The 17500-nt window shown below is 55.8% G+C and overlaps 1 protein-coding gene across 1 annotated transcript in view; it reads left to right on the forward strand.

The window, feature by feature from the left end:
* The first annotated feature begins 7046 nt into the window (after window positions 1–7046).
* The window catches only part of LOC140460861 (GMP reductase 2-like), a 33299-nt gene continuing 22845 nt past the window's right edge, over window positions 7047–17500 (forward strand). The window contains 4 exon segments of the mRNA XM_072555560.1: window positions 7047–8206; window positions 10257–10302; window positions 10305–10375; window positions 17408–17491. Of these exon segments, the coding sequence (XP_072411661.1) occupies window positions 8120–8206; window positions 10257–10302; window positions 10305–10375; window positions 17408–17491 (288 nt within the window). The 5' untranslated portion in view covers window positions 7047–8119.

Genomic DNA, 17500 nt, shown 5'->3' on the forward strand with positions numbered 1-17500 from the left:
CGAGAGAGAGAGAAAAGCATGAAGATTTGTTCAGGGAGAAACAGTTTGTATAGTTAAGCTTCAAAGGGACCCATATCGAAACTGTGCAAATAAAAACTTCCCAGGGCAAGAATCCACTGTCGCGAGGTATTTAGAAAATCAGAGGATCAAGCAAGGAAATAACAAGAGAATCGTTCATTTATACCTTGAGGAACAGTTGAAATACCAAAGGAAAATTCAAGTAAATTCTAGAGGGCTGTGGCACGCCATTTCTGTTGGTCATTTAAGGATATTCCACACACAGAATTAAGAGTCTAACGATCATCAGAAACCCCAACTGGTTCACTAATGTCCTTCAGGGAAGGAAACTGCTGTCCTTACCCAGTCTGGCCTACACGCGACTCCTGGACCCACAGCAACGCCCTTTTCCCCACAAGCGAATCGGAAAACAAAAATGGCCGCCCGTCACGAGTGTTCAAGTGACCACAAAGCCCCTTCGGTCCCCAGCTCCATTACTCACATCTGCTTTCCGCTGTAGATGAGGCGCTGCTGTTGAGGGGGGATGCCCTCCTTCTCCTCCACCCGCTCTTTTATTCGCTCCACCTGGGGACAGAGAGCAAGGGCACCCGACATAGTCATAGAGATGGGACAGCACGGAAACAGACCCTTCAGCCCAACCCGTCCATGCTGACCCAGATATCCCAACCCAATCTAGTCCCCACCTGCCAGCACCCGGCCCGTATCCCTCCAAACCCTTCCTATTCATATACCCACCCAAATGCTCTTAAATGTTGCATTGGTACCAGCTTCTACACTTCCTCTGGCAGCTCATTCCATACACGTACCACCCTCTGGGTGAAAACATTACCCCCTAAGGTCTCTTTTATACCTTTCCCCTCTCATCCTAAACCTATGCCCCTCTAGTTCTGGACTCCCCCACCCCAGGGGAAAAGTCTTTATTTATCTGATCCATGCCCCTCAGAATTTTTGTCAACTTGTATAAGGTCAAGTCAGATGGGTAGAGTGGATCCAGTCCACACCCCCTCTCCAGTTACCTCCGCCTCACGAGTGAGCTTCACCCCCCCGCAGGCCATATAATTAATTAGAGATCACAAAACACAGATCGCCTCTCCGTCCGACCTGCCCATTGCACGGCTTTGGTGTCGCCGTGTTATCAGACCGCCCTCGGGGCTTTGGGACAGCTGTGCCAACCGGGTACCGGAAGCTGATTGTAAATGGGTTTTGGGAAACGTATTCCCCTGGGTCTGCGAGTGGTTTCACTCGTCAGCCTGTTTGGTCAATGCAGAGGCATTCTGGGTGTTTCTGGCCTCGTTTTGGCCAACTTTGATTTCCTGTGGTCTGCGTGGGCATGCTGTGGGTAGGCTGTGTGGCATATCTTTCTCCACGGCAAGTGGGGGGGGGGGGGCGGTTTAGATTGTACCACCTTCAGAAGGTTACTGAGAGAGCTGCCACAGCCGTCTGGGTATCTGACAAAGGGGGCAGCACTCAGAGCTGGTACTTTCAAGCAAACCTCTCATAACTATTATTCGGTGGGGTGTGATTTGTTTTAAGCTTGGTAGGTACACCCTACAAAGTGACGGAGCGCCAGCGACACTGAAGGGACGGCAATGTAGTTCAAAGTCGGGAACGCGTGGGGTTCGGAAGGGGATCCTGCAGAGTCTGGTGCACCCATATATCTGTCACCCCTGACCGAGTGCCAGTGATTGCTGAAAGCAGGGGTAGGGTATCGATTATGCAGGCTGCATGGTTCAGAGGATGTTTCCTCTTTTTTTTAATATAAAGGGGTGGTGGGAGCTTAGATTAGATTACGTACAGTGTGGAAACAGGCACTTCGGCCCAACAAGTCCACACCGACCCGCCGAGGTGGGAGTCAGCGAGATTTGATCGGACTGGGTGGTGGAGGGGCAGATGGAACTCAAAACCAGGGCAGGACTTAGAGTCAATGGGAGGGCCCGGGGGGAGTGGCATAGAACAAAGATCTCTGGGTACAGGCCTTGAATGTGGAGTCACGGGTAGACAGGGCGGTGAAGGCGGCTTTCGGCATGCCGACTTTCATTGGTCGGAGCATCGAGTTTAGGAGTGGGACCTCACGTTGCAGCGGTACAAGATGTTGGTGACGCCACATTCGGAGTACCACGTGCCGTTCTGGTCGCCCTCCTGCAGAAGGGATATTATTCAACTAGAAAGAGCTCAGTTTCCCCCCCCCCCCCCCCCCCCCCCCCCCCCGGTACGTTGGAGATCGAGAGGCAACCTTCAAGAGATCTATAAAATCACAAGAGGCACAGCTAAGGTAGAGAGGCAACACCTCTTTCCCTATGGGAGGGGAGTCTAAACCTAGAGGGCAGAGCTGAAGGCGAGAGAGGGGAGATACACAATAGGGTCCACAGAGGCAATTGCTGCGCACAGAGGGTGGGGAGAGCCTGGAATGGGTTGCCAGGGGGGAGTCGTGGAGGAGAGTACAATTGTGTTGTTGAAGAAACATTTGGACAGGTACATGGATGGGATGGGTATGGAGGGATATGGACCAAACGCAGGCAAACAGGACAAGGTGAAGGATGTGGGTTTGCTTGCTGAGCTGGAAAGTTCATTTCCCGACGTTTCGTCACCGTATGAGGTAACATCTTCAGTGGGCCTCCGAGGAAGCATAGCTGATGATGTCTGCTTTCTGTTTGGGTGTTTGGGGATTCTTTGGGTTGGTGGTGTCATTCCCCATGGCGATGTCATTTCCTGTTAGTTTTTTTTTAAAAAGATTACGTAGTGTGGAAACAGGCCCTTCGGCCCAACAACTCCACACCGACCTGCCGAAGCGCAACCCACCCAGACCCAATCCCCTACATTTACCCCCATTCACCTGAACATTACGGGTAATTTAGCACGGCCAATCCACCCTAACCTGCACATCCCTGGGCACTATGGGTAATTTAGCACGACCAATCCACCCTAACCTACACATCCCTGGGCACTATGGGTAATTTAGCATGACCAATCCACCCTAACCTACACATCCCTGGGCACTATGGGTAATTTAGCATGGCCAATCCACCCTAACCTGCACATCCCTGGGCACTATGGGTAATTTAGCACAGCCAAGCCACCCCTAACCTACACATCCCTGGGCACTATGGGTAATTTAGCACAGCCAAGCCACCCTAACCTGCACATTTTTGGATTGTGGGAGGAAAACCCACACAGACACGGGGAGAACGTGCAAACTCCACACAGTCAGTCGCCTGAGGCAGGAATTGAATCCGGGTCTCTGGCGCTGCTGTGAGGCAGCAGTGCTAACCACTGTGCCACCCACCCCTCAGGGGTTGGTAAAATGGGGTCCAACTCAAATGCGTCTGTTGATAGCGCTCCCGTCGGGACTTCTCAAAACCCGCTAAGACTAGATTAAAATGTGAAAGCAGGGCGGCATGGACAAGTGGGGCCGAACGGCCCCGTTTCCAAGCCGTAGACCACTAGGACTCGAACATCGATACCGCGTGAGGGGACCGTGCTGATTGGTGCAGGAGAGGGTCTCAGATGGTGAGGGAGGGTGCCGCTTCCACGCAGTCACCCGTCTGAAGGGGGGGGTCAAAGACGGTGTGGTCAGGGCTGGGGTGGGGGAGAGAGAGAGGGCGGACAAGTGGATTTGAAGGCCGTAATACGATCAACCAAAATCTCAGTGAGGGGCAGAGCAGTGGTCTACTTCTGCACACGTCTTGTTTTTTTTATCTCAAACTAACGTATTGTCGGCCGCCTTCCGTGTTTAAGGAAGCTGCAATCTTCCGGGGAATTGCAGAGTCCTCGGTCACACTCCCAATCCGCCTCTTGAAGGCGGAACGGCTTCAGAGAGTCAGCAAGTGAGCTACTTGCCTTGGAGGTCAAAGCGGGCTGCTCTAAGTCGGGGTGGGCGTTGGTGGTAGTGGGTTTAGCTGGGTGGGAGGAAGAAGCCTTTTCCTGGTCAGTGGGAGGTAGAGACACAGCGTGAAACATTATGAGGAACAGGGAACGAGCTTGGGGAAAAACAAGAGAGACGTCAAGGGACCGATGGACGTACAGTTTTATAGACAAGAGCAGGGGTGTATGGGAAAGGGGCGGGGGGGGGGTGCTAACTGGGTAACCTGTTCAAAAAAAAAAGGCCAGCACCGGAACGCTGCCCGGGAGAAACCCACAAACCCTTTAGGTTTCTCTATGCCAACCTCTGACCATCCACTTCCCATCAACACGCCCTCCCCACGGAAGCCATGCACAGAACCAGCACCCTGCTCCTTTTATCCCACTCTTGTGAGCCCCATCAGTCTATTATTATAGATAAGAGCTGCAAATGTGTTGCTGGAAAAGCGCAGCAGGTCAGGCAGCATCCAAGGAACAGGAGAATCGACGTTTCGGGCTTCGGCCCTTCTTCAGGAACACATTTTTAGCTCTGATCTCCAGCATCTGCAGTCCTCACTTTCTCCTATTATAGATAAGAGACAGCCCAAGGCAAGAGTGAGGCGACAAAGCAGAGGGGCAAGTACACTTGGATCGGCTCAGGCTTGGAAGTCCGAAGGGCCTGTTCCCGGGCTGTAACTTCTTTGCTTTTTTTTTTTGAGACGGACAACGGGAGACAACAAAGAGACGACAAAGTCAGACAGAGGAGAAGCTGTTGAGAAACAGGGAGGGATTTGGACACGCGCATTGAGAAAACGCGACATCTGAAGCACTGTGAGAAATGGAGCCAACGGGACAAGGTCGGGACAGGCAGCGTGGAGATCTCACCTTGTCAGTGGGCTCAATATCGATTTCAATCTCCTTCCCAGTGAGTGTCTGAAAAGAGGAAGAAACAACAAAGGTCAGACTGACGGCTTACAATGTTCCAGGATAGCTTCCCATCCACTAGAACCTTGGGGAAAAAAAAAATCAACATTTCTATTCCCCTCACCCCTTGCCACAAGGTTGTGCAACAAGACTAGTCTACAGCTCTTTTTCACAATCTCTTCCGAATTAAATGCTTTGCAGATACCGGTGTGGAACTGGGATGCACAAATTTAAAATTCACAACACCAGGTTTATTTGGAAGCACTAGCTTTTGGAGCGCTGCTCTTCATCTGTGGGGGGGGAATTTGTTACATGCAAGTACATTCTACTTTGCTCAAAAATCTGCACATCTGGAAGGCAGCCAATCCACATAATGGGGGTGGGGGGGGGGGGTGGAGAGTGGAGAGTGGGGGGTGGAGAGTGGGGGGGGGGGGGGGGAGGGGAAGGGGGGGGGGAGGGGAAGGGGGGGGGGAGGGGAAGGGGGGGGAGGGGAAGGGGGGGAGGGGAAGGGGGGGAGAGTAGGGGGGGGAGAGTAGGGGGGAGGGGAGGGGGGAGGGGAGGGGGGGAGGGGAGGGGGGGTGGAGGTGGAGAGTAGGGGAGGGGGGTGGAGAGTGGAGGGGGAGGGGGGTGGAGAGTGGGGGGGAGGGGGGTGGAGAGTGGGGGGGAGGGGGGTGAGAGTGGGGGGGAGGGGGGTGGAGAGTGGGGGGAGGGGGGTGGAGAGTGGGGGGGAGGGGGGTGGAGAGTGGGGGGGAGGGGGGTGGAGAGTGGGGGGGAGGGGGGTGGAGAGTGGGGGGGAGGGGGGTGGAGAGTGGGGGGGGAGGGGGTGGAGAGTGGGGGGGAGGGGGGTGGAGAGTGGGGGGGAGGGGGGTGGAGAGTGGGGGGGGGGTGGAGAGTGGGGGGAGGGGGGTGGAGTGTGGGGGAGGGGGGTGGAGTGTGGGGGTGAGGGGGGGTGGGAGAGTGGGGGGGGAGGGGGGGTGGAGAGTGGGGGGGAGGGGGGGTGGAGAGTGGGGGGGAGGGGGGGTGGAGAGTGGGGGGGGAGGGGGGGTGGAGAGTGGGGGGGGAGGGGGGGTGGAGAGTGGGGGGGAGGGGGGGGTGGAGAGTGGGGGGGAGGGGGGGTGGAGAGTGGGGGGGAGGGGGGTGAGAGTGGGGGGAGGGGGGTGGAGAGTGGGGGGGGAGGGGGGGTGGAGAGTGGGGGGGAGGGGGGTGGAGAGTGGGGGGGGAGGGGGGGTGGAGAGTGGGGGGGGGGAGGGGGGTGGAGAGTGGGGGGGAGGGGGGGTGGAGAGTGGGGGGGAGGGGGGTGGAGAGTGGGGGGGAGGGGGGGTGGAGAGTGGGGGGAGGGGGGGTGGAGAGTGGGGGGGAGGGGGGGTGGAGAGTGGGGGGGAGGGGGGGTGGAGAGTGGGGGGGAGGGGGGGTGGAGAGTGGGGGGGAGGGGGGGTGGAGAGTGGGGGGGGAGGGGGGGTGGAGAGTGGGGGGGAGGGGGGGGTGGAGAGTGGGGGGGGAGGGGGGGTGGAGAGTGGGGGGGAGGGGGGGTGGAGAGTGGGGGGGGAGGGGGGTGGAGAGGTGGGGGGAGAGGGGGGGTGGAGAGTGGGGGGGAGGGGGGGTGGAGAGTGGGGGGGAGGGGGGGTGGAGAGTGGGGGGGACGGGGGGTGGAGAGTGGGGGGGGGGGGTATGTATCCAGATGAATTGCTGGTGCGTGTACCCTCGTTGCCCCCCCCAATACTGCTCCTCACCTTCACTTTTGATCAACATGGTGCTGTTATCGCCCCTCCCACTCACGTCTCCCTGTGTCTCTTCACCACTCCTCCAGGGACTCACTCTCCCTCCCCAACACCACCCCGCTCACGACCACATCCGGGTCACGGCAACGTTTCCGGAGGCGATCTCCGACGGCGATTGGCGGAGAGGCCGGGGCGGAAGCGGCGCGCTCACCCCCTCCCACGGATGGCGGCCAATCGGCGCACGCTTCCGGCCGGAGCGCCGGCCAATCGGATCACCCCGCCCGTCGATTTTCCCCACCCCCCCCCAACCCAGTGACGAGCTCCGCCCCATCTCGCGCCGGCGGCCACGCCCCTTCCCTTGCCGTCCCGCCTCTCGGCGCAAGGCACGACGGGAGTCGTAGTCCTTGCGCCGTGAGGCGGGGGCGGAAGGGGTGGGCGATCGGGACTACGATTCCCAGAGGCGACCGCGCGGCGCGCTCCGGTCCAAGGCGGGGGGTGGAAGGGAAGGAGGTTGACGTCCTTCCTTCCGGATGGGGGGGGGGGGGCGGAGTGTGGGACGAGACACATGGAATGCGCGTGCGCAGTCACACCTTAGTTTTGGGCCCCACCGCTGCCGTTAGTCCGGAGACACAGGTTTCGTGGGGGGAGGGGAAGACCTGGGAGAAGCGCCAGCTGGAGGGGGGCACGAGGCTGAGGCGGTCACGTGCCGGGTTCGGCCCTTTCCCGCCCTGACTAACGGTCCGAGATCGCCGGACGGTCACGTGGGCTGCCTTCTCTTGCGGGACCGTTGAAGGAGCGGAGTCACGTGACTACAACAACAACCTTCTCTTCTCCCCTCAACCTACAGCCCCCACACCCTCAAACCCTGTCCCACACCCCACCCCCCACCCCCCACGGTCAACGCCCCTCCCCCACACCGTCAACGCCCCAACTGATAATTCCCAACACTGTCAACTCCCAACCCCCAGCGTCAACGGTCAACCCTCAACGTCAACGGTCAACCCCCAACGTCAACACCCAACCCCCAGCGTCAACACCCACCGTCAACGGTCAACTCCCAAACCCCAGCGTCCACACCCAACCCCCAACGTCAACGGTCAACACCCAACCCCCAACATCAACACCCACTGTCAACGGTCAATCCCCAACCCCCCACTATTAACGGTCAACCCCCAACCGTCAACAGTCAACCAGCAACCCCCCCCACCATCAACTCCCCAGTGTCAACAGTCAACCAGCAACCTCCCCACCGTCAACGGTCAACCTCCCCACTGTCAACGGTCAACCCCCCACCGTCAACGGTTAACCTACAACCTCCCCACCGTCAACGGGCAACCCCCAACCCCCTACCGTCAACGGTCAACCCCCAAACCCCCACTGTCAACGGGTCAACCTACAACCTCCCACCGTCAACGGTCAACCCCAAGCCCCCATCGTGAATAGTCAACCCGTAATCCCCGACCATCAAGCCTCCCACTGTCAACCCCCAACACCCCCACCGTCAACCACCAAAAGCCCCAACGTCAACCGTCAACCTACACCATCAACCCCCAACACCCCCACCGTCAACCCCCAACACCACCACCGTCAACCCTCAAGCGACATCGTCAACACCAGGAAAGATGCCCCGAATCGACAACGACGTCAAGCTGGACTTCAAAGACGTGCTGCTCCGGCCCAAGAGGAGCACGCTGAAGACCCGCAGTGAGGTGCGCTAGCTGGCGGCGGGGGACGGGTAGACGATGGGCGCGGTGCCTCTTCCACCCACAGCCCCCGCCATTTTGTTTTTTGTTTGAGGGGAGCAGAGAAGCTTTCAACGCAGGAGGAAGGAACGAAAGACCCCCCTCGCCACCGGCGGTTCCTGGGCTCGGTTTGGGGGACGTCAGACGGGAAATCCGCAAACCTCACCCCCCACCCCCATCCCCCATCCCCCCAATTGGGGCGGTCAGAGGCGATAATGACATGCCTCCCCCCACCCCCCAGACCAGGGAAGCGTTACAGTCCGTCGGTGCAGAGTTTCACCGGCTGGCGGGCGAACAGGTTGCCGCGAGCGATTTGCCGAGGTATCCGGGCTTCGACGCCGGCTTTCGGGATCGCCCTCTCGGCGTTTGCCTTGTGCCCACCCCCACCCCCCCCCCCGAACGGCTCAGTCTCCGTTCGCAAAGGCAAGGCCGCCCGTTCTCTGGGATCGAGCCGAGTGAACCGTCCCTGAACCTGCCCTCCCCCCAGTCCGGCTCAGAGAAGGTCCGACTTGGCTGATTTCTCCCCAGCAGGATGAAGAGGTCGTCTGATTGGAACGGTCAGATCTTGAGGGGTGGGATTGACGGGGTGGGGGCCAAGAGGATGTTTCTCCTTCGTGGAGGGGGGGATGTAGAACTGCGGGATAACACTGTTTGGAAATAAGACCGGGACGAGGATGAATTTGCTCTCCCAGGTTATCCTTTTCTTTCCCGGCAAGCAGCTGAGTTGAAAAGGCTCTTGTTTTATTAACCTGCAAGGAGACTCTATAGGGGCCTCAGGTGGGAAAATGTTAGCACTGCTGCCTCACAGCGCCAGGGACCTGGGTTCGATTCCAGTCTCGGGCTACGGTCTGTGTGGAGTTTGCACATTCTCCCCATGTGTCTGCGTGGGTTTCCTCCCACAGTCCACAGATGTGCAGGTTAGGGTGGATTGGCCGTGCTAAATTACCATAGTGCCCAGGGATGTGCAGGTTAGGGTGGATTGGCCATGCTAAATTACCCATAGTGCCCAGGGATGTGCAGGTTAGGGTGGGTTGGCCGTGCTAAATTACCCATAGTGCCCAGGATGTGCAGGTTAGGGTGGATTGGCCGTGCTAAATTACCCATAGTGCCCAGGGATGTGATGTGCAGGTTAGGGTGGATTGGCTGTGCTAAATTACCCATAGTGCCCAGGGATGTGCAGGTTAGGGTGGATTGGCTGTGCTAAATTACCCATAATGCCCAGGGATGTGCAGGTTAGGGTGGATTGGTTAGGGGTAGATGTGGAGTAATAAGGTCGGGGAATGGGTCTGGCTGGGTTGCTCTTGGGAGGGTCGTGTTGAGCAAGATGGCCTGTTTCCACTCTGTTGGGACTCTGTGATTGCATGAGGCCTTGTCGACGGTGGTCAGGTCAAAATCAGGTCTGCCTGAGGGTGGGAAGCACAAGCTGGAGAGGTCAAATATCCCGTCGAGAAAAGCAATGGAGACCATGTGGTGGATTTGGGTTATTGTCCGAAAAGAAAGCAGTGCTCAGGGCTCCCGGGAGAAGCTGGGGATTGACTGGGATGGCCGATTGAGTTGGAGAGCCGTGGAGGGTAGTAGTATAGCCTTCTCCTGTGGTATAACAATTCGGCAACGCTGTAGCCCACCTTGCCAGCGCAAGTCCCAGCGATGGGGAGGGATGGTGGTCGGGTGCTGGCTGCTCTCTCTCACCTCCTCCTGCACCAAGTGGGTGCACAAGCCAAACGGAAACCCTCCCCAACCTGGCAGGGGGTGTACGCCAAGCATCCAGCACACCCTGCCTGGCATCGTTGGGTGGCTGGGTAGGGGCGGGCTGCCCAGCGCGGCACTGCCTGTTCGGCGACAGCTCTATCTGTGTGTGTGGCAAGCGATCGGAAACTGGGTGGATCAAAGTTTGGATTTTCTCCACTGACCCGAGTTTTGCGTTCTCACCCGGTGTGTTTCGGACACACAACTCCAAACCTCCCCACCCCACCCCCCCCTCCCCCCCACCTCCTCCCTGCCCACCCACTCAACCCAGGTGGACCTCCTGAGATCGTTCGTGTTCCGAAACTCCAAGCAGAGGTACACGGTATTCCCATTGTCGCAGCTAATATGGACACAGTGGGGACGTTCGAGATGGCAAAAGCGCTTAACAAGGTGAGTTTGCAAGCATTGGTGTTGCCGGTAGACACCCCTAGTGCCTCTCCTGCTTGTCTCGGTGCTCTGAGTCAGCTCTCTGTGATATTCCCGCTCCTTAAGCCACAGCCGTCCAGCACGGAAACTGACCCCTCGGTCCAACCAGTCCGTGCCGACCCTAATCCCAAACTAAACCAGTCCCATCTGCCTGCTCCTGGCCCCATATCCCTCCAAACCTTTCCTAATCACGTCCTTATCCAAAAACGTTGTAACTGTCCCTGCGTCAACCACTTCCTCAGGAAGTTCATTCCAAACAAAATTGCTCCTCCCCCCTCCCCCCCGACCCGACATGGCCTTTATAAATCTTTCACCTTCCACGGTACGCTGGCTCAGTGGTTAGCACTGCTGCCTCCCAAACCCGGGTTTGATTCCAGCCTCAGGCGACGAGAGGTTTATAAAATCAAAAGGGGGCATGGATAGGCTAAATCGACCAAGTCTTTTCCCTAGGGTGGGGGAGTCCGGAACTAGAGGGTATAGGGTGAGATATAAAAGAGACCTAAGAGGCAACCTTTTCACAGAGGGTGGTACGTGTATGGAACGAGCTGCCAGAGGATGTGGTGGAGGCTGGTACAATTGCAACATTTCAAAGGCATCTGGATGGGGACATGAATAGGAAAGGTTTGGAGGATATGGGCCAGGTGTTGGCAGGTGGGACGAGATTGGGTTGGGATGTCCGGTCGGCATGGGCAAGTTGGGCCGAAGGGTCTGTTTCTTTGCTGTATATCTCCATGACTGTCTGTGTGGAGTTTGCACACTCCCCCGCCATGGCTGTGTGGGTTTCCTCTGGGTGCTCTGGTTTCCATTCACAGTCCAAAGGTGTGCAGGTTAGTGTCGATTGGCCGGGCTAAATTACCAAAAATGCCCAGGGATGTGCAGGTTAGCGTCGATTGGCCGGGCTAAATTACCCATAGTGCCCAGGGATGTGCAGGTTAGCGTCGATTGGCCGTGCTAAATTACCCGTAGTGCCCAGGGATGTGCAGGTTAGGGTGGATTGGCCGTGCTAAATTACCCAGAGTGCCCAGGGATGTGCAGGTTAGGGTGGATAGGCCATGCTAAATTATCCATAGTGCCCAGGGATGTGCAGGTTAGGGTGGATTGGCCGTGCTAAATTACCCATAGTGCCCAGGGATGTGCAGTTTATCTGCATTAGTCAGGGGTAAATATAGGTTAATAGGGATGGGGAATGGGTCTGGGTGGGTTACTCTTTGAAGGGTCGGTGTGGATTTGTTGGGCCGAAGGGCCTGTTTCCACTCTGTAGGAATTCTATTATTTAAAAAAAATGTACCCCCTAATCAGGAAATCTTCATTCCTGATGAAGAGCTTTTGCTCGAAATGTCGACTGTCCTGCTCTCGGATGCTGCCTGACCTCCTGCGCTTTTCCAGCACCACACCTTTTGATTACGATCCGCAGTCCTCACTTTCTCCCTGGAAATCCTCTAGCCTGGGGAAAGGACACCTGCCTTGGACCTTATCCATACCCACCTGTAAGCCTCTATAAGGTCACCCCCCACTTTCCCCCCCCACCTTGATCTCCCATGACCCAGTGAAGAAAGTTCCAGCCCCCTCTGCTTAGAACGCAAACCCTCCAGTCCTGGCAACGTCCCTGGTAAATCTCTTCCGAACCCTCTCCCAGCTTTAGTAGTAGCCCTCCTGTAACGGCGCGACCGGGACTGCAGCAGAGGCCTCACCCACGTCCTGCACAACCTCGACGTGACATTCCCAACTCCATAGCTCAGAAAAGGGTCTGAGTGATGAAGGCCAAGAGTGCTAAGTGCCTGCTTCACCCCCCCCCCCCCCCCCCCCTCTCTGTGATGGAAATTTCAAAGAATTATGTCTCCCTCGCTGCTCTACCCCGCTCTCCAAGGGCCCAATTTTACTTGTATAAATCGTGCCCTTGTTTGTTTTACCGAAATGCGACACCTCGCACTTATCCAAATTAAACTCCCACTTCTCTTTCCTCGTGGCCTTGGAGCTGTATTTCCCTTTCTCTCTGTGAGACGAGAATTCGGATTCCCAAGTGAGGCAGCAATACGTGGCATAACTCGAGAATTTTTACACGGAACCAAAGCTCGCGTCGGTATTGGATTTTTTAAATCAGAAAAACCCTCGGGGAGTCACCGGCACTTGTGACTCGCTCGGCCGTTTTAGAGGTAATGGTAATGACGGGGGGGAAATCAGTCACCCAAAATTCAGGCGACTGTTTCGGGCACGTGGCAGGTGGTTGGGGGTTTGAATTCGGTAAGAATGTGGAATTCGAAACTCGTCGGAAGGCGATTGCTGGAGAAACCTTTCGGGTTCGCAGGTGGTCCATCAGGGAAGCAGTCCCCTCAGCTGGTCTTCCCTCTATGGGACTCCAGACCACCACGACCCTCAATCGCCCCCCCCCCCAGGGGTGGCCAGGAAGTGCGGGGTAAAATCCGACAGAACTGCGGGTGCCGGAAATCCGAATCGCCGGACGTTAGATTTGCGTTAGAAAGTCTCCGCAGGTCTGGCAGCCTCTGTGGACAGAAATTATACTCAACCTTCGGTCTGAACGCTTCCTCAGAACTGATGGTAGCTAGGAAAGAGTTGGGGTTTTTCTTTGTGCAGAATGTAGGGTGACGGGGGGAGGGATGGGTGAGCAGTAAACGATAGGTGGAGATGGAGTCATAGAGATGTACAGCACGGAAACAGACCCTTCGGCCCAACCTGTCCGTGCCGACCCAGATATCCCAACCCAATCTAGTCCCACCTGCCAGCACCCAGCCCATATCCCTCCAAACCCTCCCCTATTCATGTCCCCATCCAGGTGCCTCCTAAATGTTGCATTGGTACCAGCCTCCATCACATCTGGCAGCTCATTCCATACACGTACCACCCTCTGCGTGAAAAACTCACCCCTTAGGTCTCTTTTATATCTTTCCCCTCTCACCCTAAACTTATGTCCCTCTAGTTCTGGACTCCCCGACACCAGGGAAAAGACCTTGTCTATTTACCCCTATCCATGTCCCTCATTACCTTATAAACCTCTATAAGGTCACCCCCTCAGCCTCCGACGCTCCGGGGAAAACAGCCCAGCCTGTTCAGCCTCTCCCTGTAGCTCAAACCCTCCAACCCCACCAACATCCTTGTAGATCCTTACTGAACCCTTTCACGTTTCACAACATCTTTCGATCGGACGGAGACCAGACAGATCGCGCCCAAAGAGAGAGAAGAACAGCTGGACAGGTAAAGGAGTGTGTAATGATCAGCCTGGGGGAATCATTCAAGATCAGAGTGGGGCTGGAAATCACAGCAGGTCAGGCAGCGTCCGAGGAGCTGGAAAATCGACGGTTTGGGCAAAAACCCTTCATCCAGAAATCAATTTCCCTGCTCCTCGGATACCGCCTGACCTGCTGTGCTTTCCCAGCACCACTCTAATCTTGACTCTAATCTCCAGCATTTCCTCCGGGTGCTCCTGTTTCCTCCCACAGTCCAAACATGTGCAGGTTAGGGTGGATTGGCCGTGCTAAATTACCCATAGTGCCCAGGGATGTGTAGGTTAGGGTGGATTGGCCGTGCTAAATTACCCATAGTGCCCAGGGATGTGTAGGTTAGGGTGGATTGGCCGTGCTAAATTACCCATAGTGCCCAGGGATGTGCAGGTTAGGGTGGATTGGCCGTGCTAAATTACCCATAGTGCCCAGGGATGTGCAGGTTAGGGTGGATTGGCCGTGCTAAATTACCCATAGTGCCCAGGGATGTGCAGGTTAGGGTGGATTGGCCGTGCTAAATTACCCATAGTGTCCAGGGATATGCAGGTTAGGGGGGGATTGGCCATGCTAAATTACCCATAGTGCCCAGGGATGTACAAGTTAGGGTGGATTGGCCGTGCTAAATTACCCATAGTGCCCAGGGATGTGCAGGTTAGGGTGGATTGGCCATGCTAAATTACCCATAGTGCCCAGGGATGTACAAGTTAGGGTGGATTGGCCGTGCTAAATTACCCATAGTGCCCAGGGATGTGCAGGGTTAGTGTGGATTGGCCATGCTAAATTACCCATAGTGCCCAGGGATGTACAGGTTAGGGTGGATTGGCCGTGCTAAATTACCCATAGTGCCCAGGGATGTACAGGTTAGGGTGGATTGGCCATGCTAAATTACCCATAGTGCCCAGGGATGTGCAGGTTAGGGTGGATTGGCCGTGCTAAATTACCTAAAGTGAGAGGTGCGTCAGTCAGAGGGAAATGGGTCTGGGTGGGATACTCCTCGGAGGGTCTGTGTGGACCTGTTGGGCCAAGGGCCTATTTCCACATTGTAGGGAATCTAATCTGCAGTACCCACTTCCGCCAGGGTGAATGAATAGCTACTAACGGGGCGTGTTAGTGGCTAACAATGGGTGACGTGTAACAGCAGACCATGTGATAACAAGGCCTGGTGTAAGGGGGGGGTTGGAGTTAAGGACTTGGGAGAAGTCCCTCAAGCACAATAATACAGAAGGCTGTAGAGCGACCCAAGCGGAAGATGAAATGCTGTTCTCCCAGGTTGGACTGAGCTGCACAGGAGCACTGCAGCAAGCCTGAGACAGAGGTGTTGACCAGGGAGCACAGTGCGGCTTTGTCATAGAGATCTACAGCACGGAAACAGACCCTTCGGTCCAACCCAATCTAATTCCCCAGAGGGCAGTGGAGGCCCAGTCTCTGGATTCATTTCAGAAAGAATTGGATAGAGCTCTTAAAGATAGCGGAGTCAAGGGGTATGGAGATAAGGCTGGAACAGGATACTGATTAGGAATGATCAGCCATGATCATATTGAATGGCGGTGCAGGCTCGAAGGGCAGAATGGCCTACTCCTGCATCTATTGTCTATTGTCTATAATTCCACCTGCCAGCACCCGGCCCGTATCCCTCCAAACCCTTCCTATTCATATACCCATCCAGATGCCTCTTAAATGCTGTCATTGTACCAGCCTCCATCACATCCTCTGGCAGCTCATTCCACACACGCACCACCCTCTGCGTGAAAATGTTGCCCCTCAGGGCTCTTTTATATCTTTCCCCTCTCACAAATGCCCCTCTAGCTCTGGACTCCCCCACCCCAGGGGGAAACTATCTTGCCTATTTACCCCTATCCGTGCCCCCTCATGGTTTTATAAACCATGTCCCCCCCTCAGCCTCCAACGCTCCAGGGAAACCCAGCCCCAGCCTGGTTCAGCCTCTCCCTGTAGCTCAAACCCTCCAACGCCCTGGTAAATCTTTTCTGAAGTCCTTTCACAGCATCTTTCAGACAGGAAGGAGACCGGAATTGCACGCGATATTCCAGTCAGTGTGTTAAATGCCGGGTGACACTCGCATCTTTTTTATTTAAGAAGTCAACCAGTTTCCACTTGGAAGCCATAACCCAGAATCTGCCACACCACACTTGGGCATCATTCCCAGATCTTGACAGGAAATTTCCCATCTTGCTTCACGTCCTTGACCTCCATCTGTCACAGAAAATGGCTTCCCTCCGTTGACTCTGTCCTGACCCCAGCTTTTGAAAACCAGCCCTTGAGTATTATCGATCTCCTTTTACCACAACCGTTTCTATAAATCTTTGCTGCGCGCTCCCTGACGCCTTCACTTCCTTCGGAAAGACGCACCAATATTTTTCCAAATGGCCCCCGTAAATTCCTGCTCTTCTGGAAGCAGAGGAAAGCAGTCAAAAATGCTTGGTCTGTGTAACCATCAGAATCCTGAATGTGAAAGCAGCCACGCAAATAGATCGGGTTTTAAAGAAGGGGCACGGCATGTTTGCTGTTATTGGTCGGAGAATGGAGTACACGAGCCAGGATGTCATGTTGGCGGCTCAGTGCTAAGCACCGCTGCCTCGTGGCGCCAGGGACCCGGGTTCGATTCCAGCCTTGGGTGACTGCGTGGAGTTTGCAAATTCTCTCCCCCCACCCAGTGTCTGTGTGGGTTTCCTCCGGGGTGCTCTGGTTTCATTCCACAGTCCAAAGATGTGCGGATTAGGGTGGATTGACCACGTTAAATTACCCATAGTGCCCAGGGATGTGCAGGTTAGGGTGGATTGGCCATGCTAAATTACCCATAGTGCCCAGGGATGTGCAGGTTAGGGTGGATTGGCCGTGCTAAATTACCCATAGTGCCCAGGGATGTGCAGGTTAGGGTGGATTGGCCGTGCTAAATTACCCATAGTGCCCAGGGATGTGCAGGTTAAGGTGAATTGGCCATGCTAAATTACCCATAGTGCCCAGGGATGTGCAGGTTAGGGTGGATTGGCCGTGCACAATTACCCATAGTGCCCAGGGATGTGCAGGTTAGGGTGGATTGGCCATGCTAAATTACCCATAGTGCCCAGTGATGTGCAGGTTAGGGTGGATTGACCGTGCTAAATTACCCATAGTGCCCAGTGATGTGCAGGTTAGGGTGGATTGGCCATGCTAAATTACCCATAGTGCCCAGCGATGTGCAGGTTAGGGTGGATTGGCCGTGCACAATTACCCATAGTGCCCAGTGTTGTGCAGGTTAGGGTGGATTGGACATGTTAAATTACCCATAGTGCCCAGTGATGTGCAGGTTAGGGTGGATTGGCCATGCCAAATTACCCATAGTGCCCAGTGATGTGCAGGTTAGGGTGGATTGGACATGTTAAATTACCCATAGTGCCCAGGGATGTGCAGGTCAGGGTGGATTGGGCCATGCTAAATTGCCCACGGTGTTAGGTGCATTAGTCCGAGGGAAATGCGTCTGGATGGGTTACTCTTCGGGGGGTGTCGGTGTGGGACTTGTTGGGCCGAAGGGCCTGTTTCCGCACCGTAAGGGAATCTAATCTAATCTAATCTAATCTAATCACGGTGCAGCCTTATAAGACTCTCTTTAGGCCACACTGAGAGCATTGCCTTCACTTCTGGTCGCCACGTAATGGGAAGGATGCAGAAGAGGCCTTGGTGAGGGTGCAGGGTTTTCTGCTGACCTGTTCCTCGCACCGACCCACTGTCCAGGTCACCTCTGCCGTTTGTCTTCCCTGTGCAGTTCTCACTTTTCACCACCATCCACAAGCACTGTACCCTGGAGGAATGGAAGGAGTTTGCCGTCAATAACCCCGACTGCCTGCAGGTGAGGAGG

The sequence above is a fragment of the Chiloscyllium punctatum genome, chromosome 36, assembly GCF_047496795.1.
Source record: "Chiloscyllium punctatum isolate Juve2018m chromosome 36, sChiPun1.3, whole genome shotgun sequence".
NCBI classification, from domain to species: domain Eukaryota; kingdom Metazoa; phylum Chordata; class Chondrichthyes; order Orectolobiformes; family Hemiscylliidae; genus Chiloscyllium; species Chiloscyllium punctatum.